This window comes from Brienomyrus brachyistius, chromosome 18 (genome assembly GCF_023856365.1).
Source record: "Brienomyrus brachyistius isolate T26 chromosome 18, BBRACH_0.4, whole genome shotgun sequence".
Lineage (NCBI taxonomy): Eukaryota > Metazoa > Chordata > Actinopteri > Osteoglossiformes > Mormyridae > Brienomyrus > Brienomyrus brachyistius.
The window spans coordinates 11141438-11153843 of NC_064550.1; the positions used below are offsets into that span (position 1 = coordinate 11141438).

At 42.4% G+C, this 12406-nt stretch overlaps 1 protein-coding gene across 1 annotated transcript; it reads right to left on the reverse strand.

The window, feature by feature from the left end:
- Positions 1-1137: 1137 nt before the first annotated feature.
- On the reverse strand, positions 1138-12183 carry LOC125713316 (protocadherin-10-like). The gene is made up of 5 exons (XM_048984328.1): positions 10776-12183; positions 3761-4845; positions 2373-2434; positions 1910-2013; positions 1138-1538 (listed from the first exon to the last, which is right to left on the reverse strand). The coding sequence occupies exons 1-5, from the start codon at positions 12181-12183 to the stop codon at positions 1318-1320; spliced, it is 2880 nt and encodes a 959-aa protein (XP_048840285.1). The 3' UTR covers positions 1138-1317.
- Between the last annotated feature and the right edge of the window lie 223 nt (positions 12184-12406).

Consider the following 12406-nt stretch of genomic DNA (forward strand, 5'->3'; position numbering starts at 1 on the left):
TTAATTTGCCAGTACGTTATCCCCAACACACTGACATGCATGCAGGCACTCACTACAACCAGAACACCTGTCGCTTGCAAAACTAAAATACACACTTTAATCTATGCTAATGACAATAAGATTACATATACATATTTCAGGAGATGCTTTTGTCCAAAGTGGTGTGCAAGTAGGGAAATTAGTAACGAAGAAGTAAACAAAAATAGCACATTACAAACATACGACTGTCAAGGAGGCTCGAACACAAACTTTACTACTAAAGTTTTAAATATTAAATAAATATTATCAGCATTAACAACGTCATGCAAATACCACAAACTTTAATTAGTTTTATTTCATATTAGCAGCTGAATGAATCTGAAAGTTTCATGGATGCCGCTTTATTAGGTGCCAGTGACGTCGTGTACAAGCTGCTGATTGGCTACACATCAAACGTGATGTCGACATGTCTGACCTGTGATGCGAGAGCCTCCTCAGAGCTGAGAATGCCTGAAGCCAGACTGAAAACAAGCCATAGAGATATCCACACATAATAGGTAACGAAGAAACCTTATTAATCATCCATCCATAATCAAGGTTGTGGGGGGTCTGTCTGGAGCCTATGGGACCAAGTCAGAGAATAACCTAGGATGTGGCACCGACCCATCACAGGGCACACTCACACTCATTCACTCACACTCATTCACTCACACACCATTCACTCACACACTCATTCACTCACATACCATTCACTCACACTCATTCACTCACACACCATTCACTCACACTCATTCACTCACACACCATTCACAATTTGATAACTACAATCAGCCTCAGCATGTTTTTGGACTGTGGGGGGAAACTGGAGAACCCAGACGAAAGCCCACAACAACACAGGGAGAACATGCAAACTACAAACACACGGAACCCTGGTAGAGACTCTGGTCCCAGACGTGTGAGATGACACTCCTAACCGCTGCACCACCACACCCACCCAGAGCTGGTGAGTTCAGACTATTGTAGTCTGATCTGTCACAATTAGGACAATGTGCATTATTATAGTGACTACAGCTGAGAAAGGCAGCAGTGTTGGTGAATGCTGATTTTTAGAAATCCGTTTCATTATTTGACACAGTTTTATAACAGACTATATATTAGCATCCATACAAAATATGCACATACAAGGCAGGTCATGCCCCAGTAACCTCCACACAGTCTCCTTTAATGCCACGTTAAGGGAGGTAACCTTGAGCTGCAGTCATATGACAGCATCAGTGACAGACAGAGGCTACCTGAAGTTTTCCAAGGGACAGAAAATCCATAAGCAGTAGGTTTCAATTATTTGTTTAAAACGGTCACAGATACCCCTTTGGCCTCAAAGTTGGATGTGATTGAAGTTTTCTTCCCAAAGGTAGAGAAAGAGCTGTGGACGTATAGGTCGCTGTGGGGGGTGCCAGGGATGTACACGTTATGCTGATAGTCAGGTAGCATGTGAGATGCGTAGCACGCCTCCAAACGCGGGTCATGGGCGCTGCTGGAGAGGGCACCGGTCATGGGGTCTGCTGGACAGAGAAACAAATGGCTAAACGGGATCCAACAAGTGGAGGTGAAAGAATCTGCTACAATTTAGGAATACAAACAGCGAAGTGCCTTAATCCAGGCCTGAATAAACGGCTACTTCACATGCCATCTTCGAATTGGTAGCATTTTTTAGCTGATTGATTGTTATGTCCTTCCTTGGAATGGCATCATGGGATGCCATCGTCTTGTAACGCTGGTTTTTAATGCCAAAAGATATCCTTGGTGCATGAGGTAGGCCATAATTATACTGCAGAGTACAGCAGGCTTCAGGAGAAGGGGTATGGTAAAAAACACAGTGCCATGCAATCAAATATGAGAAAATAAGAGGCTGTTCGGAGATGTGACACACCTTGCAATTGAGTCCCCCACGTCCAACAGTGATTGGTGATGTGGTCAACAAAAATTCCCGGGTCCTTCTGCACTGGAGTTCTGTCCATGCTGACGGAGCTGTACCTAGTGAAATGCAAACGGCAACGCGTGGATCGGTCAGGAAACATGCTCACAGATATTATTTACCTTCCACCTTCAATAACTGCTTAAGCGATTCTGGGTCACGGTGGGTCTGGAGCCTGTCCCTGGAAGAATGGGGAACAAGGCACCTAAGACAAGGAGTCCAACCTGGCATGAGTCATACAAAGAGTGAAATGCAATGTGAAGACAAACCGCAAGCCTCTGGACGAGGGAGAGATAGAGAGCCGCAAGGAAACCCCACACAAACACAAGGAGAACATGCAAACGCCCACCGAGTCACAGAAGGGATTTGAACCCCTGGGGGTGTGAGGCAACAGTGTTTTACCTTTTAATCTACTTACCTTTTCAAAATAATGTTCTGTTGATGTGAGGACAAAGTACAGTCCATGTTCAGTTGCTTAAACTGCAGAAAAAAAGCATTAAGTTTTATTTAAGCGCCCTTGCATTTTATTATTTTAATAAGAAAAACCAAGAAATTTTACATCCAGTTGTATCATTACATTGTATTTAAGGGCCCTTGCACTGAAACAGCAAGCTCTTACTACAAATTGTAAATCTGAAAGCAACAAATGCCATTGTCATTTATATAATACCAGGCCACTTGGGGTGGCACACAACACTATGCAAAACAACCTGGACTACGGTACTCCAGGGGCCAGTATCACAAAGCCGGATTTCCTGCTTAGTCGGATAACGTCCTCTGGATGGCCCAAAGTTCCACCTGACACATCGAGATGCCAACTCTCAAGGGCGATGAAGAAACCATTAAAGACCGTAATTTAATAACGAACTTATTTATGGTCTGATGGCTCCATCTAGCGAGTAACAGCTTTAAACGATTTTGAAACCTATTTTAGAGACGTTCCCATTCACTTTTTTAAAAATATGGCCGAGTCCCGATCGGATTTTTGAATTAATATTTAAATAGACAGTATGCTCCGTCTTTGCAAGTGCCTAATTAGATTCGTTGGATTAAACGACGCTCTTTTGCTACTTCGTCCCCAAAGGGTGGCATTGCAAACATTGCAGGTAGCTGTTTGGCTGCTTTGAGTTTCCAGTTGAAAGAATTTCCACAGACATGTCGATAATTTGCAGTTTCAAGTCACGCGCCCAAGTTTACTGTATCACGTGACGGAACCGCATAATCTGCGCATTTTACGTAAATTGGGCGCCCGCGGGGAATTAAATAGATCGGGCTTTTCATCTGGCTGTGGTGGCCGAAACTGATTCATTAAAAATGCCTGGATGGGCTCCGATTTCTATCTTTAATGGCGGTTCGGAACATCACTGATTTGTAAGGTAAAAGGTGGGTATTATGGTAAATAATTAGCACATATCTTATATACACTCTATCAATGATAAATATGGCATTTTTTTAAAAAATAAACAAGTAACATACTGAGAGCGCACTGTGTGGGCCCTTTAGCACGGTGCTCTGCATAGAAGAAACTCAACAAAATATGACGTAATATTAATATTAATATTAAACTATTAACTAACCATGCCAAGTATGCTAAAATAAACGCTACATATAAATAAAGTAAATACGGGTACTGGGAATTAACTATATGTTAGGTTACTATGGCATTAAATAATACTAGGCCTGTTTATCTCATAACTAAGCAAATTACATTTACACACCGACTGATGCAAAACTGAACTTTTGGATTAAACAGCCTACAACACTATAGACTACATGCCTACTATAGACTGCAGGCAATGTCGTTACCTTGTAGGGTGATTCTGCTCCTTTGTTAAAAGTTTTCCAGCTCAGCTCTGGACAGTCATCTCCTTTCGCATTGTTCTTGATCTGGGTCAGACTGCCAGCTTTTAGAAACATGAAATCGCTGCTCACTGACCCCGGAGTCAAACACACTTGCAAACAGGACGCATGGGTATGAGTGCAGCTACTTTTTAGTTCACTAAACCCGGCGGATGCCGTGGCTCTCGCAGATACTGGTTTGTGCAGGTTGGATTCTTTTACATTTTCATTGGAGTCTCCAGATCCGACCCCACAGCACGAGCCCCAGGTGAGGTCACGGCTTTCAGTGGAGTGTTTGATCCGGTATCCTTTAATGGAGTTTAGGACGATTATAGCCACAAGTAATACTAACGAAAGGGCACCACAGGAAACAATCATGTACAGAAGAAGACTAGCAGCTGGTGGCGGAGCCGCATAGAGGTCGTCCAGATCAGACAGGGACTCTGGCACGCTGTCGACCACTGACACGATAATTGAAATTGTAGCCGAGAGGGCGGGTTGACCGTTATCCTTGACCGAAATTATTAATCTTTGTCTTCTGGCGTCTTTGTCTGTCAGCCTTCGAATTGTCCTAATTTCCCCTGTGTACAGGGCAAGACTAAGCAATGTTGGATCTGTCGCCTGCATAAGCTGGTGGGAGAGACGCGAATTCTGCCCTGCGTCCGCGTCTGTCGCAATAATTTTTCCCACCAGATAGCCCGCATCTGCTGACCTGGGCACAGTCTCCGTGGCGAACGAGCCATTTGTGGGCAAGGGAGATATGATGATCGGGGCGTTGTCGTTTTGATCCAAAACAAAGAGATTTACCATGATCTTGCTACTCAAGGGCGGCAAGCCAGCGTCCTGGACCTGAACTTGAAACTGAAACTTTCTGAATTGCTCATAGTCGAAGGAGCGCAATGCATAGATGTCTCCATTGGCTGAGTTGATTGAGACGTAAGTGGACACGGGCATATCTTGAATCTGACCCCCCAAAATATAGTAGGACAAACAAGCATTATAGTCCCAATCAGGATCAACGGCTGTCACTGAGAAAATGGAAGCTCCCGGTGTTGTGCCGAATTCTGCACCCCTGCCGTGAAATGCACCCCCTGTCGGGAGCGCGCACCGCTCTTTTCTTCTATTCGAAGTGGGAAAATACGAAGTTCCGTCAATCTAAATATGCAACAGAAATATTAAATTGCGTTTGCACATTTAGAAGACCATTGTCCCACTTCACGAAGGCTGCATTTAACCCATATAAAACTGATAAACTGTGACATGTAAACGATGAGCTCCGAACGAGAACGTAGGTGATTTATCTGTCTCGTCATCAGTTTACTAGTTTGAGAAGAAGGAAGTCCTTCGCTTTAAGAATCAAAGCAAATTACACAGTATTATTCCCTATACATATCTAGTAATTATCTTTTTCCACAATGAAGAGAGTGTTCTGGTACAGTTATCCGAAATACCTAAACAAAAAAGATATTTATCTTTATGACGGCTAATCTGGCAGGAACTTCATTTCCATTCTCCCCTTTTATTCCATCACGAAATGCTGCTATCAAGCGACATATTTAAAGAAATAGATAATAATTAATTAATTTCATGAATGCCATATCACGTGCAGCGCGGGGGTGAGGGGGGGGTGCATTTTACGGCAGCTTACTTGTTTCGTATTTAAGAAACTGGCTCAGTACCTGTGCTATTAGTACCTTACAAAGTTCGCTCTGTTTATTGATCTTGATCTATTGTGCAGGTTTATGAAAAGCATATTAGGAGGAGGTGAACTGACAGGAACATGCAGGGGTGGAAGGGGGTGTGTCCTTTAGCAAAAGGGTATGCACCCTTTTTAAATCTATCTGCTAAGATAACAACATTAGGGGACCTGCCATGAATTGCACCCCCTTTGAATTCTTGAAGCATTTTGGGATCTAATCACCGGAGACAGAGATACAGGGGGGTACCATTCACGGCAGGGTACCTGCCGGGAATTGCACCCCCTTTGAATTCTGGGTCTGAATGTCCTACATAAATGAAATTTGCTCAGGTAGTACACTTTGCCACACAGAGTGTACTGCCCAAAGCATTTTGGGATCTAATCACCAGAAACAGAGATACAGGGGGGTGCCATTCACGGCAGGGTACCTGCCGGGAATTGCACCCCCTTTGAATTCTGGGTCTGAATGTCCTACATAAATGAAATTTGCTCAGGTAGTACACTTTGCCATACAGAGTGTACTGTCCAAAGCATTTTGGGATCTAATAGCCAGAAACAGAGATACAGGGGGGGTGCCATTCACGGCAGGGTACCTGCCGGGAATTGCACCCCCTTTGAATTCTGGGTCTGAATGTCCTACATAAATGAAATTTGCTCAGGTAGTACACTTTGCCATACAGTGTGTACTGCCCAAAGCATTTTGGGATCTAATCACCAGAAACAGAGATACAGGGGGGTGCCATTCACGGCAGGGTACCTGCCGGGAATTGCACCCCCTTTGAATTCTGGGTCTGAATGTCCTACATAAATGAAATTTGCTCAGGTAGTACACTTTGCCATACAGTGTGTGCTGTCCAAAGCATTTTGGGATCTAATAGCCAGAAACAGAGATACAGGGGGGGTGCCATTCACGGCAGGGTACCTGCCGGGAATTGCACCCCCTTTGAATTCTGGGTCTGAATGTCCTACATAAATGAAATTTGCTCAGGTAGTACACTTTGCCATACAGTGTGTGCTGTCCAAAGCATTTTGGGATCTAATAGCCAGAAACAGAGATACAGGGGGGGTGCCATTCACGGCAGGGTACCTGCCGGGAATTGCACCCCCTTTGAATTCTGGGTCTGAATGTCCTACATAAATGAAATTTGCTCAGGTAGTACACTTTGCCATACAGTGTGTGCTGTCCAAAGCATTTTGGGATCTAATAGCCAGAAACAGAGATACAGGGGGGGTGCCATTCACGGCAGGGCACCTGCCGGGAATTGCACCCCCTTTGAATTTTGCAGGAAAATGGACATCCAATTTTTAATTATTTAGGTTCCCCTGAATCACAATGTTTTATGGAGTGATCTACAGTTAGACAGATACAGAGCGCTCCGTTATGTCAGGATTCCTTTTTCAAGAAATGTAAATATCAGTCGCTAAACTTGTCATGTATGTTTTGGTACCAAGTTTGCATCATGATTCACAGTTAAAATTACAGTTTGAACGCCAATGATCTTGGATGCCAAAAAAATGAATATGCTGCCTCATGACAACACATGTAATGCACTGTACCTACACAGATTATGAAACAGACCTTGCTGATGTCAAGTGGGCATGAAATGGGATATAATGTAGAAACTTAACTTAATGTTCTAGTTGTAATTATTCATTTCAACATTAAAGTTTTCCTATAGATATCATCTGAGATTCAATAGGCAAATTATTTTGTGAAGGCATAGAAACTTTAATAATAAATACAATTAACAATCCCAACAATGACTACAAACTAAACGCTTAATAAAATCAAAAGTTCACTTATTATTATGGATAATAATAATAATGTTAGAAAACAATTAGTTACATTGTCAAATAAATAAGTAATTAATCCTACATGAAACACAAAACTAATAAAATGACAATTCCTTATGTGCATGCTGGACAAATATAGTCCTGATCAATAGGAGGATTCTGCATGCAGTCATGGTGGTACCATCTGCTGCAAACATCACAGCAGACCTAAAGGGAAGGGAGAGTGTTTCCATTAAAGTATGGTTAACACTTATCACATTAAGTATTCAAAGCAATTAATGTAATCAGAATAGGTAATTCAGGGAAGATTATTGCCTACATATAACAAGTACTGTCCTAAAACACAAGTAAATATGTACAGCGCCCTCCACAATTATTGGCACCCCTTGTAAAAACTTGTAAAAAAGGCTTAGAAAAAATCTTCCTTTCAGTGAAGTAGCTTCATCTCACACTGAAATAAATTTGAAAAATGCCAATAATTGTGGCACATGTGTTTTTATGAAAAATTATTATTTCTTAATGAAGGATTTGTTTTTTCTTTGAATAAATTTATTTCAAAGACAGGTTGGATTTTTCAAATTTATTTCAGTGTGAGATGAAGCTACTTCACTGAAAGGAAGATTTTTTCTAAGCCTTTTTTACAAGTTTTTACAAGGGGTGCCAATAATTGTGGAGGGCGCTGTACATATTTACTTGTGTTTTAGGACAGTACTTGTTATATGTAGGCAATAATCTTCCCTGAATTACCTATTCTGATTACATTAATTGCTTTGAATACTTAATGTGATAAGTGTTAACCATACTTTAATGGAAACACTCTCCCTTCCCTTTAGGTCTGCTGTGATGTTTGCAGCAGATGGTACCACCATGACTGCATGCAGAATCCTCCTATTGATCAGGACTATATTTGTCCAGCATGCACATAAGGAATTGTCATTTTATTAGTTTTGTGTTTCATGTAGGATTAATTACTTATTTATTTGACAATGTAACTAATTGTTTTCTAACATTATTATTATTATCCATAATAATAAGTGAACTTTTGATTTTATTAAGCGTTTAGTTTGTAGTCATTGTTGGGATTGTTAATTGTATTTATTATTAAAGTTTCTATGCCTTCACAAAATAATTTGCCTATTGAATCTCAGATGATATCTATAGGAAAACTTTAATGTTGAAATGAATAATTACAACTAGAACATTAAGTTAAGTTTCTACATTATATCCCATTTCATGCCCACTTGACATCAGCAAGGTCTGTTTCATAATCTGTGTAGGTACAGTGCATTACATGTGTTGTCATGAGGCAGCATATTCATTTTTTTGGCATCCAAGATCATTGGCGTTCAAACTGTAATTTTAACTGTGAATCATGATGCAAACTTGGTACCAAAACATACATGACAAGTTTAGCGACTGATATTTACATTTCTTGAAAAAGGAATCCTGACATAACGGAGCGCTCTGTATCTGTCTAACTGTAGATCACTCCATAAAACATTGTGATTCAGGGGAACCTAAATAATTAAAAATTGGATGTCCATTTTCCTGCAAAATTCAAAGGGGGTGCAATTCCCGGCAGGTGCCCTGCCGTGAATGGCACCCCCCCTGTATCTCTGTTTCTGGCTATTAGATCCCAAAATGCTTTGGACAGCACACACTGTATGGCAAAGTGTACTACCTGAGCAAATTTCATTTATGTAGGACATTCAGACCCAGAATTCAAAGGGGGTGCAATTCCCGGCAGGTACCCTGCCGTGAATGGCACCCCCCCTGTATCTCTGTTTCTGGCTATTAGATCCCAAAATGCTTTGGACAGCACACACTGTATGGCAAAGTGTACTACCTGAGCAAATTTCATTTATGTAGGACATTCAGACCCAGAATTCAAAGGGGGTGCAATTCCCGGCAGGTACCCTGCCGTGAATGGCACCCCCCCTGTATCTCTGTTTCTGGCTATTAGATCCCAAAATGCTTTGGACAGCACACACTGTATGGCAAAGTGTACTACCTGAGCAAATTTCATTTATGTAGGACATTCAGACCCAGAATTCAAAGGGGGTGCAATTCCCGGCAGGTACCCTGCCGTGAATGGCACCCCCCTGTATCTCTGTTTCTGGTGATTAGATCCCAAAATGCTTTGGGCAGTACACACTGTATGGCAAAGTGTACTACCTGAGCAAATTTCATTTATGTAGGACATTCAGACCCAGAATTCAAAGGGGGTGCAATTCCCGGCAGGTACCCTGCCGTGAATGGCACCCCCCCTGTATCTCTGTTTCTGGCTATTAGATCCCAAAATGCTTTGGACAGTACACTCTGTATGGCAAAGTGTACTACCTGAGCAAATTTCATTTATGTAGGACATTCAGACCCAGAATTCAAAGGGGGTGCAATTCCCGGCAGGTACCCTGCCGTGAATGGCACCCCCCTGTATCTCTGTTTCTGGTGATTAGATCCCAAAATGCTTTGGGCAGTACACTCTGTGTGGCAAAGTGTACTACCTGAGCAAATTTCATTTATGTAGGACATTCAGACCCAGAATTCAAAGGGGGTGCAATTCCCGGCAGGTACCCTGCCGTGAATGGTACCCCCCTGTATCTCTGTCTCCGGTGATTAGATCCCAAAATGCTTCAAGAATTCAAAGGGGGTGCAATTCATGGCAGGTCCCCTAATGTTGTTATCTTAGCAGATAGATTTAAAAAGGGTGCATACCCTTTTGCTAAAGGACACACCCCCTTCCACCCCTGCATGTTCCTGTCAGTTCACCTCCTCCTAATATGCTTTTCATAAACCTGCACAATAGATCAAGATCAATAAACAGAGCGAACTTTGTAAGGTACTAATAGCACAGGTACTGAGCCAGTTTCTTAAATACGAAACAAGTAAGCTGCCGTAAAATGCACCCCCCCCTCACCCCCGCGCTGCACGTGATATGGCATTCATGAAATTAATTAATTATTATCTATTTCTTTAAATATGTCGCTTGATAGCAGCATTTCGTGATGGAATAAAAGGGGAGAATGGAAATGAAGTTCCTGCCAGATTAGCCGTCATAAAGATAAATATCTTTTTTGTTTAGGTATTTCGGATAACTGTACCAGAACACTCTCTTCATTGTGGAAAAAGATAATTACTAGATATGTATAGGGAATAATACTGTGTAATTTGCTTTGATTCTTAAAGCGAAGGACTTCCTTCTTCTCAAACTAGTAAACTGATGACGAGACAGATAAATCACCTACGTTCTCGTTCGGAGCTCATCGTTTACATGTCACAGTTTATCAGTTTTATATGGGTTAAATGCAGCCTTCGTGAAGTGGGACAATGGTCTTCTAAATGTGCAAACGCAATTTAATATTTCTGTTGCATATTTAGATTGACGGAACTTCGTATTTTCCCACTTCGAATAGAAGAAAAGAGCGGTGCGCGCTCCCGACAGGGGGTGCATTTCACGGCAGGGGTGCAGAATTCGGCACAACACCGGTACATTATTCTCAGTAACGTAGACCGTGTATGACTGGCGCGCAAAGACGGGAGCATTGTCGTTGATATCAGAGACTTGAATTGAGATTCTTTTTGTTGTAGAGAGTGATGGTGTGCCCAGATCCGTAGCGCTAAGCGTGATGTTGTATTCGGCCATGATTTCCCTGTCAAGGAAATCGCTCGTGATCAGTGTGTAGTAATTTTTATAGGAGCTGAGAAGTTCAAAAGGTGTATTTCTGGGAATGTGACAAATCACATTCCCATTTTCACCAGAGTCACGGTCCATAACACTAATGACAGCTATTACCGTGCCGGGAGATGCGTCCTCTGGAATAGTCATAGAGACTGAAGTGAGAAAAACATCTGGACGATTGTCGTTCACATCCAAAACATCGACGAGTACTGTGCAGTACACGGCGACTGCCGATGGACCCCTGTCTTTAGCTTGGACGTATATTTCGTACGTTTTGGCCTTTTCATAATCTAAAATCCCTTTTACTCTGATTTCACCCGTGGAAGGGTCCATTTCAAACAAATCACGTACTTTTAACGGTGAGTGCCCACTGAAAGAATAAGAGATGTCCGCGTTGGAACCTTCGTCCAAGTCTGAAGCGTTGAGCTTAATGACAGTTGTGCCCTGCGGTGGATTCTCCAACAACTTCACCCGGTAGACAGAACGATCAAAGACGGGAACATTGTCATTAGCATCTACCACAAATACTACGATCTTGATAGTACCAGATTTCTCCGGGGTGCCGCTATCCACTGCTGTCAACACCATTTGGTGGGTCGTCTGCTTCTCCCTGTCCAGCGGACTGTCCAGCACCAGCTCCACAAACTTGGTACCATCGCTGCGTGTCAGCACCTCCAGCGCAAAATGCTCGTTAACGCTGAGCAGATAGATGCTCAGGGAGTTAACGCCAACATCCATGTCCTGTGCGCTTTCCAGTGGAAAGCGGGAGCCGGTGAGAGACGACTCGGGTATCTCCAAGGTTACTTCGCTCTGAGGGAATCTGGGTGCGTTGTCGTTCACATCCAGAACTTCCACTTCAATCCTATAGAGTTCAAACGGATTTTCAATGACCACCTGTAAATAGAAAAAACAAGTCGGATTTTGCTCACACATTTCCTCTCGGTCTATCCTCTCAAAAACAAATAAAATTCCATTTTCCAAATCGACTGCCAAATACTGCTTTTTAATACTAGAAACTATTCTAAATCTGCGTAAGGACAGCGCAGCAATTTCCAAGCCTAGGTCCTCGGTGATATTTCCAACAAAAGCGCCTCGCTTCTGCTCTTCTGGCACGGTGTACCGTATCTGCACCAGAGCTGAGTCCAAAACAGCGAGGCACATAGCTGAAGTTAGCATCAGCAGTCGTAACATCCACCTTCCAGAGATTCTCTGGTTCATGTCAGTGTCATGCAGTACGCCGATCGCCATCAAGTGACAAAACCAACTTATTCGATCTGTAAAAATAAGAAGAAATTACGGGCGCACAAAGATTACAAGAAGTTATAAGTCAACATAAAATAAGTAAAAGTAAAAATTATCCGTTGTCCGTTAAACTACGAGTATCTACCAAATAATAATTTCACAAGGTGTGCGTGTATGATAGAATCTGTTCCTGTGATTT

Coding starts and splice junctions, on each gene's coding strand:
- LOC125713316 (XM_048984328.1), bottom strand. CDS start 12,183: ATGAACCAGAGAATCTCTGGAAGGTGGATGTTACGACTGCTGATGCTA. Junction 4,846..10,775: donor CTACGTTACTGAGAATAATG/TACCGGTGTTGT, acceptor AATTCGGCACAA/CACCGGGAGCTTCCATTTTC. Junction 2,435..3,760: donor GAGCAGAATCACCCTACAAG/GTAACGACATTG, acceptor TTTTTTCTGCAG/TTTAAGCAACTGAACATGGA.